Source organism: Schistocerca gregaria, chromosome 8 (genome assembly GCF_023897955.1).
Source record: "Schistocerca gregaria isolate iqSchGreg1 chromosome 8, iqSchGreg1.2, whole genome shotgun sequence".
Lineage (NCBI taxonomy): Eukaryota > Metazoa > Arthropoda > Insecta > Orthoptera > Acrididae > Schistocerca > Schistocerca gregaria.
In genome coordinates, this window is record NC_064927.1 from 426,619,389 (window position 1) to 426,632,688 (window position 13,300).

The 13,300-nt window shown below is 42.3% G+C and overlaps 1 protein-coding gene across 1 annotated transcript in view; it reads right to left on the reverse strand.

Moving 5' to 3' along the window:
- The window catches only part of LOC126284165 (dentin sialophosphoprotein-like), a 90,518-nt gene extending 85,259 nt beyond the window's left edge, over positions 1-5,259 (reverse strand). The window contains exon 1 of the mRNA XM_049982892.1: positions 5,172-5,259. Coding sequence (XP_049838849.1) covers positions 5,172-5,238 — 67 coding nt within the window. The 5' untranslated portion in view covers positions 5,239-5,259. The remainder of the gene's footprint in view (positions 1-5,171) is intronic.
- Positions 5,260-13,300: the final 8,041 nt, after the last annotated feature.

Sequence of the window (13,300 nt, forward strand, 5' to 3'; positions counted from 1 at the left end):
TTTTTTCGCTAAACGGCAATGCCGAGCGCTGTTGGCAAGCGGGGTGCACTCAGCGCTTGTGAGGTAAACTGAGGAGCTACTTGACTGAGAAGGAGCGGCTCCGGTCTCATAAACTCGTGCTGACCACATTCCCTCCATATCCGCATCCATTGACGCCTGTGGGCTGAGGATGACACGGCGACCGGTCGATACCGTTGGGCCTTCCAAGGCCTGTTCGGACGGAGTTTAGTTTTTTGTAGGTAATGCGGGACGGTTTCCAATTCCTCCCTGAAGTCGGGACACTTGTACTCAAATTTTTATGAGGTCAGTTAGTTTTTGTCAAATGGCTCTGAGCACTATGGGACTCAACTGCTGTGGTCATTAGTCCCCTAGAACTTAGAACTTCTTAAACCTAACTAACCTAAGGACATCACACACATCCATGCCCGAGGCAGGATTCGAACCTGCAACCGTAGCAGTCACACGGTTCCGGACTGCGCGCCTAGAACCGTGAGACCACCGCGGCCTGCGAGTTTTTGTCAGGTAAATAGAGATAACATTGTATTTAAGAGTGTAGCTGTCTTGCTGAAGTACAATTTTCGTTTCTAGGTACAACACTCAGTTATTCAATAATGTGTGCTTCAGTGCTTCAATAAGAAAGGAAGTGTTACAAAACAGTGGTACATGCGGTTCTGGAATGAGTTCAGTAATCTGTGTCCTACCTAAGGTACTTTACAGACGGTCTAAGAGCTATTTCTTGACACATATAGTTGTTTTGTATTAAGAAGAACGATGGTTTTTATGTACATATGGCTACCTGAATAACCGGCATTTTTGTTATCTCGTAGTTCTGACATAGCAAATAGTACAGGCAGCCAGTCACGAATCGAAGGGGTAATACAAACTTTGTAAAAAATTCTAGATCAATCAATTTATTACATAGTAAATGATACCTACTCATAAGGCGCGATCAAAAAGTTACTGTTTGAGGGCGTTGCTGCACGTATATGCATCGTAGCGCGACTCAGATAAGGGTTTATCAGCGCCCACATGTAGGTAAGGAATTAGTGTGGCATTCGTGACTTTCCGACGTGTAAATATGGAAACGTGAACTACGGTGACGTTATTACCAAATCCGTCCAAGCAGTACCAACATGAAGCTACTCTTTTATTTGCTGCCGAAGGACAAACGTCGGTACACATCCATTGGTGACTGAACAAAGAGTATGGCCCAGTATGTCTGTCGAAACCACCGTTGTCGAAAGGTGTGCCAAACTTCGTCATAACGAACGTCCCCACATCGCAAATGTCGTAACGCAGAAGTTAGTCAAACTCAGGTAGAGACACTGGAGCAACCGCCCTGTAGTCACGATCTCTACCCTTCAGCGCCTTAGAAAAGGCACAGAAGGTTCTCCATTACCTATCGGATGGAGATGTGCAACCGGCAGTTACGTTCGTCTTACGCAGCAGGTAACGGTGTTTTACCAAACGGATATCTCAATCTGTTACCTCGCTGGGATGATTGCCTCAATGCTAAACGGAGATTTTCCCTGATTTTCATACCTACTTTGGAAATGTACGGCCTTAGAACGGAAGCTTTTTCATCCCCCTTACACATAAACAGTTCTTACTTTTCTAAAATTTTTTCTTTGTAGTAATTGAGGCGTTGAGATCGGAGACGGGACTTGTCATCATTTTGGGGGTATATGAGTTATTACTTTAGTTGGTATTTTCACACGATTCCGCAGATGTTGGTTCTAAAATGGGAACTGTTCAGTGATTTTTCTCTGTCAAAATCAGTGTTGAAATTACGTTTCGTCCAGAAAGAGGACTTGTCACAGAGACAAGTCCCTATATTGCACGAAAGAACGTGAGGCTTGAGGGCAGCAATGTAGCGGTTTGCAGTAATCAACTGTGAGATTTCCAAATGGCTTCGGTAACGGAACCGTCAAACGAGTCCGAAGACGATTTACATGAATTTAGAAGGAAGAAAAGACGCCCCGAATTGTGGAAGAGGAATGTGGTTAAACAAAAGAAGGTCAAGGGTTTGGAGCATGCCAACTGGAAGGGAAACATTGTTCCTGAGAGGGAAACAGGTGCAGATTGCAGGTAAATAGTCATACAATGGTCATTTTTGAATTCTATGTACATAATGTAATATTCTGTAGCAGAGGCAAATTGTGTAGAAACATTGTATTAAAATGTGAATATAAATTACTTTCATGAACGCAAAGTTGGAATTTATGTTTTAGTTGTAATACGGGAAATCGCTAAAAATATGTTATTCACCGAGTATCTAAGTTAATAATACGTTAATACGCGTACGCGTATCTGTTTACAGATGCCGGCGTAAATGTTTTGAGAAGTCCTCATTTGCTGAGAAGGAACTATTGTTGATAGAATTCAACAATATGCCCAACAATGATTGACTGGGTGGGTACTTGAGTGCTCACATTCTTCCCTTCTTTCCAAAAGCAAGAGACCAAGCCCGAATTCCATTACCAATCGTGGAAGGACAGCAAATTATTATTATAAGGTGACTGGCATGACAACTATAATATTATTTTATTAACCGTTTCGTTCCCGAATTATGTACATCTTTAATCCACGTTTTCTAAAATCTTTAAGGCAAATAGCTGAGGCATATATTTAATAGGGTTACAGTACTACTATTATATAGATTTTTGTTTTATCATACTAATTCACTTGTATGTGCAGGTTAAAGCTGGCTTCAAGGAAACTATGGTATGCAAGAAAGCTTAATTATTGCACTCCATGGCATATCAAAACGCCGAGTGGAGAGACTGTGCCACTTAAGTCGATATTTCAGTACAATGACTGTTGTTTAAATAAAAAAATGGGTTGGTTCAAATGGCTCTGAGCACTATCGGTCTTAACATCTGAGGTCATCAGTTCCCTAGAACTACTTAAACCTAACCTAAGCACACCACACACATCCATGCCCGAAGCAGGATTCAAACCTGCGACCGTAGCAGTCACGCGGTTCCGGACTGAAGCGCCTAGAACCGCACGGCCACCGCTGCCGGCTCAAAAAGGGAATGTGTCAGTCATTTTCTATTAGTTGCCTTCATCCTATGATTATAGATTGTTGGTATAACATTGCATTCTTCCTCACGAGCCTGCGGGACTAACTATAAGGTTTGGTTATAACGATATTCAGAATTATACAATTTTTTCGATGTATCTCAGACCATCAACTGAGTGACATATCCCCTTTTTGATCTCAACGCCTCAATTGTTGATCATTGTCATTGATTGTTCTCGAAGGAAAACACCACGTTACTGAGTAGTCTTCTAATGTGAAAAAATGCCATTTGCAGGAAGGTGCACATGATTTCTCTATGACGGCCGATACTAAACTGTATCTTGCGTCTTGATTGAGTATGTGTTGGAAAATGCATGGTCGAGTTGCGTTTAAAGTTGCTTGCCTACAGATAATAGTAGCTACCGTTTGAACAACAGCTCCAAAAGACAATCCTAATCTTACCGCACTGCAATAAGGACACCTTCGTGGCAGGTACCTAAATCCCTGAAAAAAAAACCGTGATTCTAGGTATCTAAGATCACATTAGTACTGTAGTTTTTCCACAATTTCCGTTTTGAAAAGAAATCAGCTGTCGACAATGTCGAAAATCTGTCGCTACTCCCCTTGAGCAGAATAGCCTACCTTCGACTTAAAACGCATTTCTTTCCCTGCAGCTGCAAGCGTGTACTCGCACTGGAGGGGTCTAACGCAACTCTGTTTTTAATTTAAATGTGTTATCTTGAAAAGTATAAAACTTAAAAATTAAGTCATCTAACAATTCAGGGCTGAAGGGTTAACATCCAGTCTCGAGAAAATTGCCTTTCTATAACATCACTACTCCGTTGAAATGGTAGCTCGGCACGTTTTCTTCAGTCACGGTAGTAAAACGGAATTCCGACATAGGGTCTACCAACTCTTGAATCAGAAGAACAAAATTAGCACTGACGTAAGCTCTTATACGAATGATTTTCTTAATTTTGACTGGTTCAGATCCTGGATCTTCGTAAGATGTGCCAATATTATCAACATACTGGATGATCAAAAAGTCAGTATAAATTTGAAAACTTAATAAACCACGGAATAATGTAGATAGAGAGGTAAAAATTGACACACATGCTTGGAATGACATGGGGTTTTATTAGAACAAAAAAAAAAAATTGCTAGACGCGTGAAAGTTCTCTTGCGTGCGTCGTTTGGTGATGATCGTGAGATCAGCCGCCTCTTTCGTCATGCTTGGCCTCCTATGTCCCCAGACCTCAGTCCGTGCGATTATTGGCTTTGGGGTTACCTGAAGTCGCAAGTGTATCGTGATCGACCGACATCCTTAGGGATGCTGAAGACAACATCCGACGCCAATGCCTCACCATAACACCGGACATGCTTTACAGTGCTGTTCACAACATTATTCCTCGACTACAGCTATTGTTGAGGAATGATGGTGGACATATTGAGCATTTCCTGTAAAGAACATCATCTTTGCTTTGTCTTACTTTGTTATGCTAATTACTGCTATTCTAATCAGATGAAGCTCCACCTGTCGGACATTTTTTGAACTTTTGTATTTCTTTGGTTCTAATAAAACCTCCATGTCATTCCAAGCATGTGTGTCAATTGGTACCTCTCTATCTACATTATTCCATGATTTATTCAGTTTTCAAATTTATACTGGATTTTTGATCACCCGGTATTATGGGAGGGAGGTTCGTCGATATTTATCCAAAGGCACTGTTTAGCCAGACATCTTACGTCAACAATCTAAGTTGTCACTACAGCCGACATATTTTTCGCGAGAGAATTCTGAAACTATATTGATATTTTAAATTTTTTTATGTATCTTTAATTTTACAGTGCCAGTTGCAGAATTTTTACAGTAAGACTAGATACCCAGGGAGAGCGTAACTTGTTATGCTGTAAAAATTCTGCAACTGCTACTGGAAAACGAAGGATATGTCAAAGTTTTTAAACTGGGCTATTTACGATGTGTTGATAATTTCAGATTGATTCCAGTAAACACCCGTGGAGCACTGGCAGCAGAAGGTGTTTCGGCAACTCAGAGCCAAGTTTTGGGAACAGGAATTTCACAAGTTGGCACCTGAGTCTCAGACTGAGGGAAACCGCGAATGCGGGAGTGACGATGTCGCCTTACCAGAGTTTACTTGCGCCGGTAGCGCCAGCAGCGCCGCGGCGGCGCTCAGCAGAACCACTGTCCTCATGGCGTCGCTTCGCTCAGGACACTGGGTATCGTGCGCGGCGGATCTGCCGTTATGTGGAGAAGCGCAATGCGACCGCTTCCGCCCCCTGGCTGCCAGAGGAAGCGCACCGCGGTCGGCTATCGCACCTGTGGCGTTTTCCGTCCTCAGGACCCTCTGCAGCGTGCAGGTCGTTGTCCGCTGCACCCTCCCCTCCAGCACAGACAAACACCTCACTGATCCGTAACTTCATTTCTCATTTAATCCCTTTTCCATTTCATAAGGGGGTTGGTACAGCAACCGGTATTTGTGACACGAAGAAGAAAGTAGTCTTGGCTGCAGTGCTATTTATTATTATTATTGTTATTATTTCCCATACGATCATATACAGCGGAAACAAACATAGTCACCACATATTTGGAACAGGATTTACGATTCAGAATAAAATAATGGCCAATGTGATGACACCAGAAAATGTGAATGAAAGAATATGCTACATCAGAATCAAAGGCAAATATGGAAACATTTCATTAAAGAAGTACAATTGAAAGAAAACAGCCCTCGGTCACTATTTTCAGCGAATTAACTCGGTTTCAACACTGCTAAGAGTGTCTCCCTCAGAATTTAAATCAAAGAATGGTCTATAACATGGTCACAGAATTATGACTAAAAACGTATGACACAGAGTACAAGTACAGAATCAAATGGTTCAAATGGCTCTGAGCACTATGGGACATAACTTCTGAGGTCGCCAGTCCCCTAGAACTCAGAACTACTTAAACCTAACTAACCTAAGGACATCACACACATCCACGCCCAAGGCAGGATTCGAAGCGGCGACTGTAGTGGTCGCGCAGTTCCAGACTGTAGCGCCTAGAAGCGCTCGGCCACCTCGGCCGGCAGTACAGAATCATCGTGAATGACTGGCAGTACTTATATGTCATTTATAAAATAATAAATATGCCAAAAATTCATTATTCACAAAGATATTTAAGATAAAAATTGTGATGGCGAGCCACTATATTGTCATATGCATTGTTGAAATCTACAAAAAGGCGAAAGGTACCATGACTGTGCTTGTTACTTACGCAGTTACAGGTTGCAAACGGAGTCCGTAAGTAACGAGCAGCCCTTAGTAACTCGCCATCACAATTTATTATCTTAAATATCTCTGTGACTAATGCCCTTTTGGCATATTTTCTATTTTACAAATGACATAAATACTGCCAGTCTTTCACGATGATTCTGTACTTATAATCTGCATCATACGCGTTTAGTCATAATTCTGTGGCCATATTATAGACCATTCTTTGTTTTAAATTCTGAGGAAGACACTCTTAGCAGTGTTCAAATCAGGTTAATTCGTTAAAAATAGTGACCGAGCACTTTTTTTTTTTTTTTTTTTTTTTTTTTTTTTTTTTTTTTTTGCAATTGTAACCATTCACTATCTCTGAACGTGCAGCCATGCATAAAATTTTGTCATTAATAGGTGTACATGCCCCAACTGTAGGCAAGGAGGAAGACATAAAAGACGAATTCTATGACACCTTAGACCGGATATACTCCAGATTACCACAGTATGATAACAAAATTGTGCTGGGAGACTCAAATGCCAACATAGGACAAAAACAGCAATGACGACCATATATAGGCACGTTCAGCCTTCACACTGAATCAAATGATAATGGTATAAGGCTTGTCAACTTCGCCATACCTATAAACATGAAAATAGCAAGTACATCATTTCCCCATAAAGACAAACATTAAGCAACATGGAGTTCACCAGATGGATTAACTAGTAATCAGATAGACCATGTTTTGATAGAGAAAAACATAAAAAGGCAATAACAGATGTTAGGACAATGAGAGGGGCTGAGATAGACCGTTCTCTTGTGCTTATAAAGATGAAACAATCATTGGCAAAACCACTAAGTAAGAACAACAGTGGTAAAAGAACGTAAAGTGTAGATGTGAGTAGGCTAAAAGAGGAGGAGGTGATTGAACCGTTTAAGATTAAGCTTAAAAATAGATTCGCTGAATTAGAGAATGGCAACAATAGAAAAGAAGATGAAGGTACCAACACAAAATGGAAGAATATGACAACAGTTATGAGGGAGACGGTGCATGAGCTACTAAGAGATGATAATAATAATAGCATTATAAAGAGGAAATCATGGTCGAATGAAACATGTAGAAAAGCAGTACAGGACAGGAAGAAGGCCAGACAGGCAATGATGAACGACAACAACCAAGGAAACCAAACAAAATACAGGAAAACAACGAGAGATAGGAAGAGTATAATAAGGCGAGAGAAAAGAGCACTCATCTATAAACAGGTAGAGAAGTCTGAGGAGGACTATAACCAGAACAATAGTAAACAGTTTTACAGGACAATTAATAGCTATAGAAAAAGTACAGAGCTAAGGCTGCGATAATGAAGCATGAGAATGGAAAGCTGATCATTATGAATGAAGGAAATGTAGAGAACTGGAGGAAATACTTCAAAGAACTGCTGAACAACCCGGTAGATATCTACAACAATGAAAACATGGCAGAAAACAAACGTACAACCATTACTCTAAGAACCAACTGTGATGGAGGTGAAGGAGGCAATGAAAAGACTAAAAAATGGGAAGGCCACTGATATAGACATGATATCAGCAGAGCTCACCAAAGAAGGGCGAAAGAAGTTACATGAATGGTTAGCCGAACAGATAAAAGACATATGGAGAAAAGAAGTAATGCTTGGTGTCAACATCAACCAAGAAAACCTGATTGAAGAAGAGATAGTAACAAGAATACAAGCTGGGGGAAGATGTCTAGGAGCTATGCACAACTTCATAAGATCGAAGTTACTATCTAGGCAGGCAAAAATAAGAATATATCAGAGCATCATCAAGCCAATAGTGTGCTATGCAAGTGAGACATGGACTCTGACAAAGGAAACAGACAAAAAAAACTCACCACTTTTGAAAATAAAGTACAGAGAAAAATATATGGACCAGCGAAAGAAAATGAACAGTGGAGAATAAGGAGAAACAAAGAACTCAGACAATTAGACATACTGCCTGGCATGATAGAGAGTGTGAAAATTGAGAGACTAAGATGGTATGGACATGTGAGAAGTAGAGGGGGCAACACAGTAATAAAGGTTGTAATGGATGGAGAAGCTGAAGGAAAGACCACTGCCGAGAATGATATGGAGGGATGACAACATGGGAGACATGTAGACACTGGGTCTGGGAGATGAAGATGCAGATGACTGGAAAATGTGCAAGGCTGGACTGAGTGAGGCCAAGGACTGGCTGCAGTTTGTGTGGCCAGTATAAGTAAGTAAGTATTATTACACTCCTGGAAATGGAAAAAAGAACACATTGACACCGGTGTGTCAGACCCACCATACTTACTTCGGACACTGCGAGAGGGCTGTACAAGCAATGATCACACGCACGGCACAGCGGACACACCAGGAACCGCGGTGTTGGCCGTCGAATGGCGCTAGCTGCGCAGCATTTGTGCACCGCCGCCGTCAGTGTCAGCCAGTTTGCCGTGGCATACGGAGCTCCATCGCAGTCTTTAACACTGGTAGCATGCCGCGACAGCGTGGACGTGAACCGTATGTGCAGTTGACGGACTTTGAGCGAGGGCGTATAGTGGGCATGCGGGAGGCCGGGTGGACGTACCGCCGAATTGCTCAACACGTGGGGCGTGACGTCTCCACAGTACATCGATGTTGTCGCCAGTGGTCGGCGGAAGGTGTACGTGCCCGTCGACCTGGGACCGGACAGCAGCGACGCACGGATGCACGCCAAGACCGTAGGATCCTACGCAGTGCCGTAGGGGACCGCACCGCCACTTCCCAGCAAATTAGGGACGCTGTTGCTCCTGGGGTATCGCCGAGGACCATTCGCAACCGTGTCCATGAAGCTGGGCTACGGTCCCGCACACCGTTAGGCCGTCTGACGCTCACGCCCCAACATCGTGCAGCCCGCCTCCAGTGGTGTCGCGACAGGCGTGAATGGAGGGACGAATGGAGACGTGTCGTCTTCAGCGATGAGAGTCGCTTCTGCCTTGTTGCCAATGATGGTCGTATGCGTGTTTGGCGCCGTGCAGGTGAGCGCCACAATCAGGACTGCATACGACCGAGGCACACAGGGCCAACACCCGGCATCATGGTGTGGGGAGCGATCTCCTACACTGGCCGTACACCTCTGGTGATCGTCGAGGGGACACTGAACAGTGCACGGTGTATCCAAACCGTCATCGAACCCATCGTTCTACCATTCCTAGACCGGCATTGTCCAACAGGACAATGCACGTCCGCATGTATCCCGTGCCACCCAACGTGCTCTAGAAGGTGTAAGTCAACTACCCTGGCCAGCAAGATCTCCGGATCTGTCCCCCATTGAGCATGTTTGGGACTGGACGAAGCGTCGTCTCACGCGGTCTGCACGTCCAGCACGAACGCTGGTTCAACTGAGGCGCCAGGTGGAAATGGCATGGCAAGCCGTTCCACAGGACTACATCCAGCATCTCTACGATCGTCTCCATGGGAGAATAGCAGCCTGCATTGCTGCGAAAGGTGGATATACACTGTACCAGTGCCGACATTGTGCATGCTCTGTTGCCTGTGTCTATGTGGCTGTGGTTCTGTCAGGGTGATCATGTGATGTATCTGACCCCAGGAATGTGTCACTAAAGTTTCCCCTTCCTGGGACAATGAATTCACGGTGTTCTTATTTCAATTGCCAGGAGTGTATTTCCCAATGAGCGTTTCACCTGTGGCGCCTCCGGGGTGATGCGCCATGTGTCTGTACCTGATGATCTTGGACTCTACTTCTTTCTAGCTCTCTCTGCGCGCTATGATGGTACAGCCATATTGTATTCGCCTTGTTCAGTGTTTAAATAAATGTTCATTCGACTGCAAAAATGTGTTATTACCGATCTGCGACTTATAATATACACACACCTCTATTTAGGCTTCTTCATATTGATCTGTGGAAGAAATAAAATTTCATATTAGTGGTGTGACATTATTTAGTGATACTGGATTACCAATAAAATAGAAAACAACTTACTGATATTTGGTAGCAGTGAGCACATGGGATGCGGCGTATAAAATATCCCAGCAGGTAATGATCCCTTGTCAAAGCCTAAGAAACACTGCGTGGTGTCCTATGAAATAAATTAAAAGAGAAGATAACCGAAAGGTACTTAAAAAAAATCTTGTAGTCTACTTTATCCACAAATTCATAACCCACACTGGAAATAAGAAGGAAGCAGCAGAATACATTATTACAGCATGTTGCGCAAGTCAATGCACACAAAACAGGATCAGGCCCACAGTGAAGCTATACATCGTAAATATGCCGGACATGTAGTACATATTCTGCCTGTACACATCACACTGTATATGAAAACATACTAGGGCCCTAAGGCTAGTGCATGGAGCTCTCGGTAGATGCGTCTGCAGGCAGTGAGCTATGATAATGTTCAACTGCTAAATATTTTCATAGCGACAAACCATAACAGTTATTATAGGTGACTGGTGTTCTAAAAATTGCTGATAAAATTTTCAAGTTAAATGATTAGAGAAGATAAACTTCTTTGTCAAGATCTCTGATAATAACCTTTACTCTCAATAGCCGGTTTCAGTAAATGAGAGTTACCGTCTTCAGATCTGGAAAGCATCAGCATAGTACAGTTATAAACAAAGGAATTGTAATATAGAGTATCAAGTACAATTTAAATTACATTAATGACCAGAATAATTAAGATGACTAAATATTTGAAACTAATATATGTACAAAATGTATTGCTAAAATGGGAAAGTATAAAATAACTTAGGGAAGCTCTGAATACCAGTATTGAGTGTCCCTAGTAGTATTATAGTCAACAACATTGTGAATACCCGAATCTTCCTAAAATCAGAATCTACACCCCTCCCAATCCCGCCGATGTATGAGATCGTGCAGTGTTAACTACCTGTCATTACTGACTAACAGTTTCAATACTACAATATTTACCATGGCTTATTGCAGTGCCTGTGTTATTCCTAATTACCATGCAAAGTTGCTTCGGACACGCATGAATGTCCAAAGGAACCTTCCATAGTAATTCGGAATAACACAGGCACTGAAATATCGTATTTATCCACCGAAATCGAGCAAGAAACTATCAAGTAAAATGTCTGCCATGTACGATAATATACATAACAGATGTATGAGTAGAAATTGTAGTACATGGTTTACGACATATGAAAATTTGGGTTTGGCTCTGAGTCATGCTCGGATAGCCAAATGTTAAGGCGACCGCACCAGATAAGCGGGAAATCCAGGTTCGAGACCCAGTCCGGCATAAATTTTCAGTTGTCATTCGAGTATACAGCTGATGATTGTCCATATTTGCAACAGCGAATACATTTCATGTGTTTTAATACTTCGTTTGGCCGCCAAGCAAGTACAATATATAAGTTGTAAAATATCTTTAACACACCGCCGTTTCATACTGAACGTAAGAGTGTAATGTAGTGTTACAAGCTAAGCGCAATACACACTGTCGACTTATTTGACACTGCGATGCAATTTCGTACACACTTAAATGAAATAAACAATTTACTTATAATGATTTGTTCAAATGTTCAGATGTGTATGAAATCTCATGGGACTTAACTACTAAGGTCATCAGTCCCTAAGCTTACACACTACTTAACGTAAATGATCCTAAGGACAAAAACACGACTCCATGCCCGAGGGAGGACTCGAACCTCCGCCGGAACCATATACACAGTCAATGACTGCAGCGCCATAGACCGCTCGGCTGATCCCGCACGGCAATAAATATTTGGTAACCACCCAAATCACTTAACATAAACTTCGTCTTTCAAAAAATAGCTTTATCCTTTATTTACACATATGGTCAAACTGTTGACCATGGACTGAAAGGCACATTCGCAATCACCGTACGAAAGAACGCTGAACAGTTGTAATTACAGTGGATGCTATGGTAAAGCATGCATTGGCGGTTCGACGACACATATCGTCTGGTATAGTTGGGTCATCGTCATAAACTGCATCTTTGAGTGCTCCCCAAAGAAAGAAATCGAGAAGAGTCAAATCGGGGGATCTATGAGGCTATTTGACAACAGAATTTCGTGCTCACCAACTCCCAGGAAAGTTTTTATTCAGTTTTTGCGTTGCAACATGGGACCACTTACCTGGACAACCGTCGTGTTGCAGCCACATACACTGTCGAATATGCAGTGGTACCTCCACGTTCATGAGATTTGTCGACCTGGAAAAAGCGTTCGACAGTGTAAAATGGTGCAAGATACTCGAAATTCTAAGAAAAATATGAGGTAGCTACAGGGAGGGATAGATAATATACAATATTTATAAGAGCGAAAAGAGAAACCGACCAAGAACGAAGGGCTCGGATTAAAAAGGGTGTAAGACAGGGATGTAGTCTTTCGCCCCTACTGTTCGATCTGCACATCGAAGAAACACCGATGTAAATAAAAGAAAGGTTCTGGACTGGAATTAAAATCCAAGGCGAAAGGATATCAATGATACGATTCGCTGATATTGCTATCCTGAGTGAAAGTGAAGAAGAATTACATGATCTTCTAAATGGAATTAACAGTGTAATAAGTACAGAATATGGACTGAGAGAAAAGGGAAGAAAGACGACAGTAATGAGAAGTAGCAGAAAAGAGAACAGTGAAGAACTTAACATCAGAATTGATGGCTACGAAGCACATGAAGTTCAGGAATTCTACTACCTGGGCGGCAAAGTAATTCATGAGGGGCGAAGTGAGGAGGATATGAAAAGCAGATTAGCAACTGCAAAAAGGGCATTCCTGGCCAAGATATGTCTACTAGTATCCAACATAGGTCTTAATTTCACGAAGAAATTTCGGGGAATGTATGTTTTAGAGTACAGCATTGTATGGTAGTGAAACATGGACTGTGGGAAAACCAGAACATAATCGCAGCATTTGACATGTGGTGCTACAAAAAAATGGTTCAAATGGCTCTGAGCACTATGGGACTTAACATCTATGGTCATCAGTCCCCTAGAACTTAGA